This window comes from Amblyraja radiata, chromosome 35 (assembly GCF_010909765.2).
Source record: "Amblyraja radiata isolate CabotCenter1 chromosome 35, sAmbRad1.1.pri, whole genome shotgun sequence".
NCBI classification, from domain to species: Eukaryota; Metazoa; Chordata; class Chondrichthyes; order Rajiformes; family Rajidae; genus Amblyraja; species Amblyraja radiata.
In genome coordinates, this window is record NC_045990.1 from 5,343,580 (window position 1) to 5,358,286 (window position 14,707).

The window sequence follows — 14,707 nt, forward strand, 5'->3', positions numbered from 1 at the left end:
TTAGCCACAAGGGCCACATCTAACTCCCTCTTAAATATAGCCAATGAACTGGCCTCAACTACCTTCTGTGGCAGAGAATTCCACAGATTCACCACTCTCTGTGTGAAAAATGTTTTCCTCATCTCGGTCCTAAAAGATTTCCCCCTTATCCTTAAACAGTGACCCCTTGTTTAGCCCTGAGAGCTCTAGATTCAAGATTCAAGATTCAAGAAGTTTATTACCATGTCAACAAGTTGAAGAAGGGTCTGAAGAAGGGTTTCGGCCCGAAACGTTGCCTATTTCCTTCGCTCCATAGATACTGCTGCACCCGCTGAGTTTCCCCAGCAATTTTGTGTACCTTTGATAGGAATGTGTCTTGGTTCGCTCTATATAACTCTCTCTTGAAAACATCCAGTGAATCAGCCTCCACTGCCTTCTGTGGCAGAGAATTCCACAGATGTCTGGGTGAAAAAGTTTTTCCTTATTATGCAAAGCAGTAACAATGACGAAGGAACCAGGCTATTGTTTGCAAAGCCCTCTGGTGGTTGACGTTCAGCCAGTGTGGATGGGGACTACAAATCCCAGAGTGCTTGGTGGTTGAGCAAGCGAAGCTTTTATTCAACACTTGGCAGAGGAAGGAACTGGTGGTTAAGCAAGCTGCTCTCTGTGCGGGAGGGAATAAAGAACGGAAGCGTAGCTAGCAGGTGCCTCTGGGTTTGTCTCGGCTGAATTCTCTCGTGCTCCTGCCGCCGCCCTCTCTCCGACCCGCACCGGCTCGGCTCGGCTCGGCTCGGCTTGACGTGGTGGTGGAAGATGGAGCATTGGAGACAGTGCGCCAACTGGCTGATCAACTGCAAGGTGCTGCCGCCCAACCACCGCGTAACCTGGGACAACGCTCAAGTGTGTGACCTTGCCTGGGCGCTGAGGGATGGAGTCCTTCTCTGCCAACTCCTCAACAACCTGCAACCTCACTCCATCAACCTCAAGGAGATCAACCTACGACCTCAGATGTCCCAGGTGGGTTCAAACCCTTTGCTGACCCTCCCCCCTTCCATCCCATCTCCACCTCGGTTCTCTTACCTCAGGCTGGTGGGCCTTGGGTTAGGGGGTAAAGCCCCTCAGAATGGCAGGCATGGGCGTGAATTGAATTTAATTGAATACATTTTTAATTGAATTGAATAAATTTAATTAGCCAAATTTTGACAAAAATGCTGGAGAAACTCAGCGGGTGAGGCAGCATCTGTGGAGCGAAGGTCCTTCGCTCGATAGATGCTGCCTCACCCGCTGAGTTTCTCCAGCATTTTTGTCTACCTTCGATTTTTCCAGCATCTGCAGTTCCTTCTTAAAAATGTTATTAGCCAAGTATGTACGCAACAAGGAATTTGCCTTTGCTCGCAAGTAACAACACGAGATACAGTAGACAATAAAAATAAAGCATTATAATTTAATTATAATTTAAACCCCTGTCCCACGGTACGAGTTCATTCCAAGAGCTCTCCCGAGTTTAAAAAAAATCAAACTCGTGGTAAGCACGGAGAATGAACGTAGCGGGTACGTCGGAGCTCGGGGACGTCTCTTAGCGGCTCGTTACGCTAACGGCAGGTACTCGGGAAGACTCGCTAACGGCAGGCAAGCTCGGGAAGACTCGTGAAGATTTTTTCAACATGTTGAAAAATGTCCACGAGAGCCCCGAGTACCGACGAGCGGCCATTACCGTAAATCTCCGAGTTCGAATCAGGGCAAACTCGGGAGAGCTCTTGGAATGAACTCGTACCGTGGGTCAGGGGTTTTACCAAGACAATGCAAGCCTGCAAACCTCGCAATTCACACTCAAGCCTCTTGCATTTTCATCTCTGACCTTTGTCCAACCACCTGCTGATCAGAATCTACAGCCCTCTCCCTCACCAGTCTCAACCTATTACCTGCTGGACCTTGTCCTGCCCCTCCTCTCTTCCAGCTTTCATGCTCCCCTCCCCCCCGACAAGAAAGGTCCAGACCCGAAATGTTCACTGTCCATATTGTCCAGGGATGCTACCTGACCTGCTGAGTTATTCCAGCACTTTGTACCTACTTGTGGTTCACTTGTAAGAAATGCTTTGCTGGACTAAGGTATCTTTCCCCAACTTTCCCCCCTGTTTCGGCCTGTACCTGTTATAAAAGTCTGGGCGGCACGGTGGCGCAGCGGTAGAGTTGCTGCCTTACAGCGCCAGAGACCCGTGTTTGATCCTGACTGCGGCTGCTGTCTGTACGGAGTTTGTACGTTCTCCCCGTGACCGTGTGGGTTTTCTCCGGGCGCTCTGGCTTTCTCCCACACTCCAAAGACGCACAGGTTTTTGTAGGTTAATTTGGCTTCTGTAAATTTTGTTGGGGTGTGTAGGATGGAACTAGTGTACGAGTGATCGTGGGTTGGCCAAGACTCAGTGGGCCGAACGGCCTGCTTCCATGCTGTAAGGTTGTAAGATCATCAGGAATAGGAGTAGAATTAGGCCATTCGGCCCATCAAGTCTATTTGCCATTCAATCATGGCTGATCTATCTCTCCCTCCAATTGAATTTCTTTCCCTCCAAACCCCATTCTCCTGCCTTCTCCCCATAACCTCTGACACCCGTACTAATCAAGAATCTATCTATCTCTGTCTTAAAAATATCCACTGACTTGGCCTCTACAGCCTCCTGTGGCAATGAATTCCACAGATTCACCACCCGTTGACTGAAGAAATTCCTCCTCATCATCTTCCTAAAAGAACGTCCTTTAATTCTGAGGCTGTGCCCTCTAGTCCTAGACTCTCCCACTGTAGCTCTAAGCTAAACTAAAGTCAACTTGAAAAGGGAAGGAAGGGACTCTTCAGTCTGCAGTCTGAAGAAGGGTCCCGACCTGAAACGTTGCCTATCCATGTTCTCCAGAGATGCTGCCTGACTCGCTGAGTTACTCCAGCACTTTGTGTCCTTCCTCAGTTAGTTAGTTAGTCATCTATGCAGTTTGTCGGCACTGGAGTTACTCAACAATGGAATTCATCGGCAGTAGAGTCAGTCAGTAATCCTCCATGCTTCCCCATTACGTAATCTCTTGGATTAAACATATCACAAACTTGCCCAATTTCCCTGTAATTACATTAATGTCTTCACATTAAAACAGAGGCCAATGAATTGTATTAAAAGTCATTACATAGCATTTATCACAAGGCTGAGTGGCCACTTAAAACACAGCACAGTTTAGTTTAGTTTAATTTAATGATACATTGCGGAAACAGGCCCTTCGGCCCACCGAGTCCACGCCGACCAGCGACTCCCTATACATTAATGGGGCTGTCCCACTGTACGAGCTAATTCAAGAGTTCTCCCTAGTTTGCCCTGATTCGAACTCGGAGATTTATGCTACTGGCCACTCGTAGGTACTCGGAGCTCTTTTTCAACATGTTGACAAATCTTCACAATCTTCCCGAGTTTACCGCGTTTCCCGAGTACCTGCCGTTAGCGTTACGAGCCGCTAAGAGACGTCCCCGAGCTCCGACGTACCCTCTAAGTACATTCTACGTGCTTACCACGAGTTTGATTTTTTTTAAACTCGGGAGAGCTCTTGAATGACCTCGTACAGTGGGACAGGCCTTTAACACTATCCTATACACACCAGGGACATTTTACATTTCTACCAAGCCAATTAACCTACAAACCAGCACATCTTTGGAGTGTGGTGGGAAACTGAAGACCTTGGAGAAAACCATGCATGTCATGGGGAGAACGTACAGACTCCGTACAGACAGCATCTCGGGCGCTGTAAGGCAGCAACTCTACCGCTGCGCCACCATGCTGCCCGTACTATTGTATTAAACGCAAGGCTTGGTGTTACAGTGAAACACAAGCGTGTTGCATAAAGCAAGACATTTAGATACAGAGCAGTATATCACATTAAAACTGTGCAATGTATAAGCAATGGGCAGTGAATCAGATTAAAACCTAATAATATATCACATTAATACACTGGGTACAATATGGCACTGGAACAGAAGGGGTGCCTCACATTAAAGCAGGGCTGTGTATCACCTTGAAATACAGGCCAATATTGTATTAAAATTCTTTGCTGTAAAATGCAGGGTAATACAGGATAAATGCAGCATTATAGAACATAGAACATAAAGCGTTTGACGGCACTGGGCCTGTTCTCGCTGGAGTTTAGAAGAATGAGGGGGGGACCTCATTGAATAGTGAAGTGCTCGGATAGAGTGGATGTGGAGAGGATGTTTCCACTAGTGGCTAGAGGTCACAGCCTCAGAATTAAAGGACATTCCTTTCAGTAGCAGATGAGGAAGAATTTCTTTAGTCAGAGGGTGGTGATTCTGTGGAATTCTTTGTCACAGAAGGCTGTGGAGGCCAAGTCTGTGGATATTTTTTAAGGCAGAGATAGATAGATTCTTGATTAGTACATGTGTCAGGGTTATGGGGAGAAGGCAGGAGAATGGGGTTAGGAGGGAGAGATAGATCAGCCATGATTGAATGGAGGAGTAGATGGGCCGAATGGCCTAATTCTGCTCCCATCACTTATGACCTTATGACATGAACAGGACAACCACAGGATGTCTGTGCTCACCGTGGGAATAATTTAAACCATGCATCTGCCAACTTATGGTCTACTATTCGCGACTGTTTATTGTTTATAGAAGTGCCCGTTAAACATTGCCATCAGATCAGCTTCCACCATTTACCCTGAAAGAGCGATCCTGGAACCAATTATTCCTTGTGTAAATAATTTATCTCGTCAAGCTCCTTTACACATTGCCTGTCCCCTCTCACCATAGAGCTAATGGGCCTGTCCCACTTACGCAACTTTTTTGGCAACTTTAGGTCGATGCAGGTCGCTGAAAATTTTCAACGTGTTGAAAATCCAGCGGCGACCAGAAAGACGCTACGACTCTTTGGGCGACTGAGGAGACGACTCACGTCCATACAGGCGATATGTCGTGGGGCGAAGCCTGTGTGGTCGTAAGAGTCGTACCTTGTTCTGGTCGCCGCTGGATTTTCAACACGTTGAAAATTTTCGGCGACCTGCTGCGACTATGACGGGTGCCGGCAGTCGCCGAAAAAGTTGCGTAAGTGGGACAGACCCTTAAACTCTCAAGAATTTCCACCATAGGATCAAGATTCCAACTATTTACTATATCTATGCCTCTCATCATGTTATTTAGCTTAGTTTAGTTTAATTTAATTTAGTTTTGCGATACAGCATGGAAACAGGCCCTTCGGCCCACCGAGTCCGTGCCGACCATTGATCACTGGTAACTCTAGCTCTGTGTTATCCCAGTTATGCAGCCTACACACTAGGGGTAATTTACAGAAGCCAATTAACTTACAAACCTGCACGTCCTTGGGATGTGGGAGGATGCTGGATCACCCGGAGAATAGCCATGTGGTCATGGGAGAAACTCAATACTAGGCAGCACCCGTAGTCAGGATCGAACCTGGGTCTCTGTGAGGCAGCAATCTGCTGTGTGGCCCCATGCAATTCCATCAGGTTTCCTCTCAATTACAGAGTCTGCATGACCCTCCGATCCAGGAAACACCCTGCTGAACCTCTCCTGCACCCCCACCAAAATCTTCACATCCTTCCTGTAATGTGGCTACCAGAACTGCACACAAAACTCCAAATTGGCCCAACCAATTTTTTATACAGTTCAAAGCTGTCCCAAGATTCAAGAGATTGTCAAGTGTCCCTGATAGGACAATGAAATTCTTGCTTTGCTTTTTGATTTTTGATTTTCTGTTTTTGGATTGAATTCTGTTTTTAATTTGTGTCTCTGTGATGTCTTTATTACTTGTTATATTCCGATTATATGTTTTTATTCCGATTACTATGTAAGGTGTCCTTGAGATGTCTGAAAGGCGCCCATTAAATAAAATTTATTATTATTATTATTATTATTATTATATACCATTATATAAATATATACACACATGAATAAATAAACTGATAGTGCAAATAACAGATAATGGGCAGAGTTTTGTTCAGAGTTTTGTCCGAGACTAATGTTCAGAATTTTGTCCGAGCTAAGTTTAATAGCCTGATGGCTGTGGGGAAGTAGCTATTCCTGAACCTGGTCGTTGCAGTCTTCTTGGTCGTTGCAACACTACTTCCCAACTTTTATACTCAATGCCTTGACCAAAGAAGACATATATGTCATAGCTTTTCTTTATCACTAATAACTTGTGTTGCCACATTCAGGGTACTATGGACCAGTAAGCTCTCTCTCTTTCTCTACATCAATGCTCCTCAGGATCCCGTTGTATCATTCCCTCTTCTATTTGACCTCCCAAAATGAGAGACCACATACCCGTCTGGATTAAACTCCATCTCCCATTTCTCCATCCATCTTTCCAACAGATTTATATCCTGCTGTGTTCTTTGACAAACTTCTTCAGTATCCACAAATTTTCCAATTTTTGTTCCACCCTGACTACGGATGCTGTCTGTACAGAGTTCATACATTCTCCCTGTGACCTGCGTGGGTTTTCTCCGGGTGTTCCGGTTTCCTCCCACACTCCAAAGACGTACGGGTTTGTAGGTCAATTAGCGTTGGTAAAATTGTAAATTGTCCCCGGTGTGTGTAGGGTAGTGTTAGTGTGCGAGGTGATGGCTGGTCGGCGCGGACACGGTGGGCTGAAGGGCCTGTTTCCGCGCTGTCTTGCTGAACTAAAGAGGTGGTGACTAGTCATAACTTCAGCACACAGAAAAACCACAAGATCAGAGATGACCCATTGTTGCTTGAGGCAGAGTCACAACAAAACTAACACAACTCTGCTGGAGTGCAGGTGCCACCACTGAAGCAAGGTGACAATACAATTCACACTTCTGTGTTGCCTGGTGTTCGGGCATGGTGGCCCAGCTGGTAGAGCCACTGCCTCCCAGCGCCAGAGACCCGGGTTTGATCCTGACCATGTGGAGTTTGCACGTTCACCCTGTGACCTCGTGGGTTTCCTCCGGGTGCCCCGGTTCCCGCATGCCACGGACGTGCGGGTTTGTAGGTTAATTGGTCCTCTGTAAGTTGCCCCTAGTGTGTAAGGAGTACATGAAAAATTGGGATAACATAGAACTATCCGAGAAGGCTTGTATACAAAAACAGGGATGTAATGTGAGGCTCTATAAGGCACTGGTCAGGCCACATTTGGAGTATTGTGAGCAATTTTGGGCACTATATCTGAGGAAGGATGTGCTGGCCCTGGAGAGGGTCCAGAGGAGGTGAACTGGTGACGGATGGCCAGCATGGACTCGGTGGGCCAAAGGTCCAGTTTCTGCGCTGTACCTCTGAACTAAAAAAACTAAACCAAACTTGGGGGCAGGAGTTAGAATAGTTTTTTATGGGGGACTCACAGGGGAAGGGAGTACAGCAGAACAATACTCCGCTTACTGTAGACGATTGCAGAAGTTCAGCTGTGAATTGAAAGTGAAATATGCAAAATGAGGGCGCAATGTGGAACACTGAGAGGCAACGCATTCTGTGCAAAGGTTGAGGAACTACTGCACGTTCTAAAAGCAGCTGCATGCTCTACACATGCAGCAAAACCACTGCACTGTGAATGTGTAAGCTTGTTTTAACCTGAGCCCCGTAAAAAATAAGGTTCATGAGGCTTGACACAAAAAGCTGGAGTAACTCAGCGGGACAGGCAGCATCTCTGGAGAGAAGGAATGGGTGATGTTTCGGGTCAAGACCCTTCGACTATCTTTGATTGGACTTTACAGGCTTTATCTTGCACTAAACATTATTCCCTTATCATGTATCTCAAGAGTTAAGTGTGTTTTATTGTCATATGTCCCGGACGGGACAATGAAATTCTTACTTGCTGCAGCACAACAGATAAAGTGAATTTGTAAACTGTATAAAATGGGAAAAAAAAGAAAAAGTTCAATAAATAACAAATATAGTGCAAATAACAAATATGAATAGTCTTTTGCAGTATGTGTGGATATTTGAATGATTTTTTCTTGTTTATTATACTGTTCACAGTGTACTATGTTTACATATTCAGTTGTGCTGCTGGAAGTAAGAATTTCATTGTTTTTTCAGGCACATATGACAATAAAACACTCTTGATTTGATTTTACATGAAACTTGTGTCACCGGCCCGGCCTAATGGATAGGGTTTCTCTTTGTGCCTTGTGAAAATGTTGCAACTTCTGAAATACATGCCCGCCAGCCACGTAAATCGGACTATTCAAATCCACATCCTCTATTTCAAGAGGTTCCTCGGTCAATGTCAATAGATACACCATTCGTCAGAATATTCTAATGGCTTCTAGTTCCCTTCGAAACTAATAACATACTGCAGCTTCGTAACAAATACCGATGTGAAAATTAGCTTTGAGCTAAGAGACTAACAGAATATTCTCTGTGGAAATGCTGAGCAAAAAGGTTCTGATTGTCTACCCTGTCTCATAATTTTATCTACTTCTTTCAAGTATAAAAACAGGAATAAAAACGTATATACTTCTTTCAAGTCCTCTCCCATCGGGCAAAAGGTACTGAAGTGTGTAAACACACACCCCCAGATTCAGGGGCAGTTTCTTCCCAGCTGTTATCAGGCAACTGAACCATCCTACCAACTTATTCTTCTTCTTGCGTATGGCGGTGCACAGCCTAAAGTTGTAGGACAACTTGCTCTATTTGATCGTATTTGATTGTGCACGCCAGGTTGATTGCATTCGTCGAAACAGGGCAGACCACGTGAAGGTTGCAATCTCCCACCCCGAACTACCAACAACTAGAGAGCAGTGTGGGAAGGAGATGCAGATACTGATTTAATCTGAAGTTGGGCACAAAAAGCTTTGTAACTCAGCGGGACAGGCAGCATCTCTGGAGAAAAGGAATGGGTGACGTTTCGGGTCGAGACCCTTCTTCAGAGCAGTCCTGAACTACTATCTACCTGTGCGTGGAGTTAGATCAGCGTGGAGGAAATACTCCCATGTCAGCCACAGGTACTGACCTCCCCACCATCGAAGGGATCTACAGGAGGCGCTGCCTCAAATAGGCATCACCCAGGACCCACACCACCCTGGCCGCGATCTCATTTCACTTTTGCCATCGGTTAGAAGGTACAGAAGCCTCCAGGTTCAGCAGCAGCTTCTTCCCTGCAACCATCAGGCTATTGAACACTAGAAACACCAAACTAACCATCAAACGATGGCACTGTATTGGTTGCAGTAGGGACTTCAGGCTTTTGTCTTGTTTTGCACTCATATTTTTATTAATTTATCAAACCTTTTTTGTTCACTTATCCACTGAGTATTGTGTTTATAGACCAGTTATGCTGCTGTGAGTAAGAATGTCATTGTTCTGGTTTGGGACCTATGACAATTATACATTCTTGACTTGACTCTTGAGGTATTAAACAGAGTGAGATTCATAATAATGATCAAGTTCAAGTTCAAGTGAGTTTATTGTCATGTGTCCCTGTATAGGACAATGAAATTCTTGCTTTGCTTAAGCACACAGAAAATAGTAGGCATTTACTACAAAACAGATAAATGTGTCCACATACCATGATATAAATATATACACACATGAATAAATAAACTGATAGTGCAAATAACAGAAAGTGGTTGCTAATAATCAGAGTTTTGTCCGAGCCAGGTTTAATAGCCTGATGGCTGTGGGGAAGTAGCTATTACTGAACCTGGTTGTTGCAGTCTTCAGGCTCCTGTACCTTCTACCTGAAGGTAGCAGGGAGATGAGTGTGTGGCCAGGATGGTGTGGGTCTTTGATGATACTGCCAGCCTTTTTGAGGCAGCGACTGCGATAAATCCCCTCGATGGAAGGAAGGTCAGAGCCGATGATGGACTGGGCAGTGTTTACTACTTTTTGTAGTCCTTTCCTTTCCAGGGCGCTCAAATTGCCGAACCAAGCCACGATGCAACCGGTCAGCATGCTCTCGACTGTGATAGGAGCAGATTTAGGCCATTCGGCCCATCACATCTACTCCACCATTCAATCATAGCTGACCTATCTCTCCCTCCTAACCCCACTCCCCTGGCCAGACTGGACAAGCTTACAATTGAAATGAGGAGGCTTTTATTAAAGGGAAGAGAGTTACCTTTATTGGAAGCTTCCTGAAATATTTTTAACTGAGCTGTTTTCTGGGTCATGTGGACCTGGGGCCATTATCAGGCCAGACTGCTTTGTGTTTATTGTGTTCAATAGCCTGGTGAAGCTGTTCCTGAACCTGGAGCCACGCTTTTCAGACTGCTCCGGATGCTCCAGTCTCTTCCCACATTTCAAAGACGTGCAGGATTTGGACATTCCCTCTCTCTATCCCTCCCCTACCCAAGTCGCACCAGCTTCTCATTTTCACCCTACAAACAGCTAACAATGGCCCGTTAACTTTATCATCGTAACTTTTTTGCATATCTTTTATTCCCTTACCCTTGTAGGTCAATTGGCTTCTGTAAATTGTCCCTAGTGTGTAGGATGTGATACTGGGGTAACATTGCATTAGTGTGTAGGTGATCGGTGGCCACAGATAACTGAATCATCCCACCACAACCAGAGAGCAGTGCTGAACTACTAGCTACCTCTTTGATGATCCGCGGACTATCCTTAATCGGACTTGAATGCACTAACGTTATTTCCTTATCATGTATCTACACACTGTGAAGGGCTCGATTGTAACCATGCATTGTCTTTCTGCTGACTGGTTAGCACGCAACAAAACTTTTCACTGTACCTCGGTACACGTGACAATAAACTCAACGGAACTGAACTGATCGGCTGATGGGCCTGTTTCCACTCTATATCTCCAAACTAAACTAAATTAAACTAAACTAACAACTTAACTTAACTTAACTTAACTTAACTTAACTTAACTTAACTTAACTTAACTTAACTTAACTTAACTATACTTAACTTAACTTAACTATACTATACTACTTCTTCTTGCGAATGAAACATAAACCAAAGGAATAGTTAGATCTCAAGCCGGGTGTTGTGCAGCCAGGTTGTTGTGTCTGTTGGCGTCAATGTCTGCCAGGCCCTGACACAGCTCCGTTTGGTGGGTGGTAGAGCGGGCACCCAGCGATGACATGGTTGGCTGTCTGTGTTGTTCTGCTCCGCATTCACAAGCTGGGCTCTGGCGGAGGGAGTCCCCATCTCCACACGCTGGCGTTGAAACGCCCAACTCCAGTACCAAGTCTGTTGAGCTTCACCCATGCTCCTCTGGGGAGGTCAGACCCTGGACAGCTTTTATCTGGTGAAGAGATGTAGCTGTGTAATGGAGATGAGGTTGCCTTCCGCTCCTGTGACCACTGGATGGCTATCCAGTGTGCTTTTGGTGCAGTATGGTTTGGTCGGTATAGTATAGTATATTCTATTCCAGAACAAGGGGTCACAGTTTAAGGATAAGGGGGAAATCTTTTAGGACCGAGATGAGAAAAACATTTTTCACACAGAGAGTTGTGAATCTCTGGAATTCTCTGCCACAGAATGTAATTGAGGCCACAGTTCATTGGCTATATTTAAGAGGGAGTTAGATGTGGCCCTTGTGGCTAAAGGGATCAGGGGGTATGGAGAGAAGGCAGGGATGGGATACTGAGTTGGATGATCAGCCATGATCATATTGAATGGCGGTGCAGGCTCGAAAGGACGAATGGCCTAATCCTGCACCTATTTTCTATGTTTCTATGTCTATACGATACCAAAACTAAACTATGCTAAACTAAACCGAATTATATTACACTATACCAAACTAAACTAAACTGAACTAACTTGAATTGCTGAATTTCAATTCACTGTAACATGAGTGGTGAAGGCACGTTGTTCCTGTTATACAGTATATGCCATGTTGCACATTCCTTCTCCGTATCCAGTACTGTGCAATGAAAGATTGGAGTCACGTGTAATGTTGCCAACACATTCTTGGTAATATAAACCCACCATAGAGTAAGGAAAGTTTGTGAAAGCTTTACAGCAGTGCCGCTGATATATATAACCAATTACAGGATTAACGTTGCATTTGGCGACACAAAGGAGATGCATTATTTTCCAGTTAATATGACACGAAGAAAAGGAATTCACTTACACATCAAACAGGAAGGTGGTTCCATTGTGCGAAATTTGCAAATTCTTTGTCCTTCACAAAAAATACCTGCAGTGATATTGGAGACACGAGGAACTGCAGATGTCGGAATAGTGAGGAAAAGTGCTGCAGTAACTCAGCAGTTCAGGCAGCAACTCCGGAGAAAATGGATGTTTCGAGTCAGGGCGTGTGAGGAAGCTAATTTCCTTACCCGAAACGTCCATTTTCTCCAGAGATGCTGCCTGACCCGCTGAGTTACTGCAGTACTTTGTGTCTATCCTCAGTAGAGACCCGGGTTCGATCCTGACTACGGGTGCTGTCTGTACGGAGTTTGTACGTTCTCCCTGTGACTGTTCTGGGTTTTCTGCAGGTGCTCCGGTTTCCTCCCACGCTCCAAAGACGTGAAGCTTTGTAGGTTAATTGGCTTTGGCAAGTTGAAAATTGTCCCTGGCGTGTAAGATAGTGCTAGTGTATCGGGCGATCGCTAGCCTGCGTGGACTCGGTTGGCCGAAGATCCTGTTTCTACACTGTATCTCTAAAGTCCAAAGCATGATTTTGGCTGTTGCTGCTTCTGGTCGTTACTGACCTGAGTCAACAACATTAATAAGGGACTATGTGGTTGCTATTTATAATTATTTACTAGCCCAAAAGTATGCAGGCCATTCAAAAAGAAGGCTTCTCAATCCTATTCAGAAGTCAAGTTTGCATAGATGTTATTAACTGAGTTATCGCAAAGTGACAAACCAGCCAAGGGCAGAGAACATAAAATAATACAACACAGAAACAAGCCCTTCGGCCCACAATACCTTTAGTCTTAAACCCCTGTCCCACGGTACGAGTTCATTCCAAGAGCTCTCCCGAGTTTGCCCTGATTCGAACTCGGAGATTTACGGTAATGGCCGCTCGTCGGTACTCGGGGCTCTCGTGGACATTTTTCAACAAGTTGAAAAATCTTCACGAGTCTTCCCGTGCTTACCTGCCGTTAGCGAGTCTTCCCGAGTACCTGCCGTTAGCGTTACGAGCCGCTAAGAGACGTCCCCGAGCTCCGACGTACCCGCTACGTTCATTCTCCGTGCTTACCACGAGTTTGATTTTTTTGTAAACTCGGGAGAGCTCTTGGAATGAACTCGTACCGTGGGACAGGGGTATTAGTGTTAGTGATACAGTTTGGAAACAGGCAACAAGTCCACGCCAATCAACGATCACCCATACACTAGTTCTACCCTACATACTAGGGACAATATACACGAGGCAATGATCCTACATACCTGCATGTCTTTGGAGTGTGGGAGGGACCCAGAGCGCCCGGAGTAAACCCAGGCGGTCACAGGGAGGACGTACAAACTCTGCTCAGACAGCACCCATGGTCGGGATGGAACCCGGATCTCTGGTGCTGTGAGGCAGCAACTCTACCGCTGCGCCACTATGCAGCCCCAATTTGTAGTTTCCTCTGGCAGTTTGTTCCATGTATTCACCACACTTCTATGTGAAGAAGTTGCCCATCAAGTCCCTTTTAAATTGTTCCCCTCTCAAATTAAATCCATGCCCGCCAGCTTTAGACTCTCTGCCCTCACTTATATCAAACCAAACTAATCTCATTGGCCCTCACATGATCCATATCCCCTTATTCCCTTATCATGTGTCTATCTATACCCTGTGGATGGCTCGATTGTAAACATGTATTGTCTTTCCGCTGACTGGTTAGCACGCAACAAAAGCTTTTCACTGTACCTTGGTACACGTGGCAATGAATAAAACTGAAATTGTAATGCCCCTGTCCCACTTAGGAAACCTGAACTGAAACCTCTGGAGACTTTGCGCCAGGCCCAAGGTTTCTGTGCGGTTCCCGGAGGTTCCCGGAGGTTTTAGTCAGTCTCCCTACCTGCTTCCACTACCTGCAACCTCCAGCAACCACCTACAACCTCCGGGAACCGCACGGAAACCTTGGGCGGGGCGCAAAGTCTCCAGAGGTTTCCGTTCAGGTTTCCTAAGTGGGACAGGGGCATTAACTGAACTGGATAGGAAAGGTGTGTGGGGAGTGGGTGGGAGGGAGGGGGGGGAATATGCCCAGGCATGTGGGACAAGCTCAGATAGGCTACTTGATCAACATGTCCATGTTGGGCTGCAACTGCTTGTGTGTTGTATGACTCTATGACTCTATTCGGATGCCGACACTATCACATGTCCAGCCTGACTGAGCAGCAACACTTCCCCATAATTGTGGGTGACTGTTGAAAATACTTGCTGTGTGCAGTTGCTGAGATTAGCAATCAAAGACCAGATGATTACGGGATGATGATGGTGAAGAATTTTTCGTATGGGTCTCTGAACCTACCCTGTGTTCCCAAGTACAGAACATTAAGTGTGGCACAGTGGCGCAGTGGTAGAGTTGCTGCCTCACAGCGCCAGAGACCTGGGTTCCATCCTGACTACAGGTGCTGTCTGTACTGAGTTTGTACGTCCTCCCCGTGACCTGCGTGGGTTTTCTCTGAGATCTTTGGTTTCCTCTCGCATTACTCCGCCATTCAACCATGGCTGATCAATCTCTCCCTCCTAACCCCATTCTCAATAGACAATAGACAATAGGTGCAGTAATAATAATAATAATGGATGGGATTTATATAGCGCCTTTCTAATACTCAAGGCGCTTTACATCGCATTATTCATTCACTCCT

At 45.7% G+C, this 14,707-nt stretch overlaps 1 protein-coding gene across 3 annotated transcripts in view; it reads left to right on the forward strand.

Moving 5' to 3' along the window:
* The first annotated feature begins 614 nt into the window (after positions 1-614).
* vav1 (vav guanine nucleotide exchange factor 1) overlaps positions 615-14,707 on the forward strand; it is a 63,426-nt gene continuing 49,333 nt past the window's right edge. For all 3 annotated transcript variants that reach the window (XM_033050909.1, XM_033050911.1, XM_033050910.1), the window contains exon 1: positions 615-996. In XM_033050909.1, coding sequence (XP_032906800.1) covers positions 793-996 — 204 coding nt within the window. In that variant the 5' untranslated portion in view covers positions 615-792. The remainder of the gene's footprint in view (positions 997-14,707) is intronic.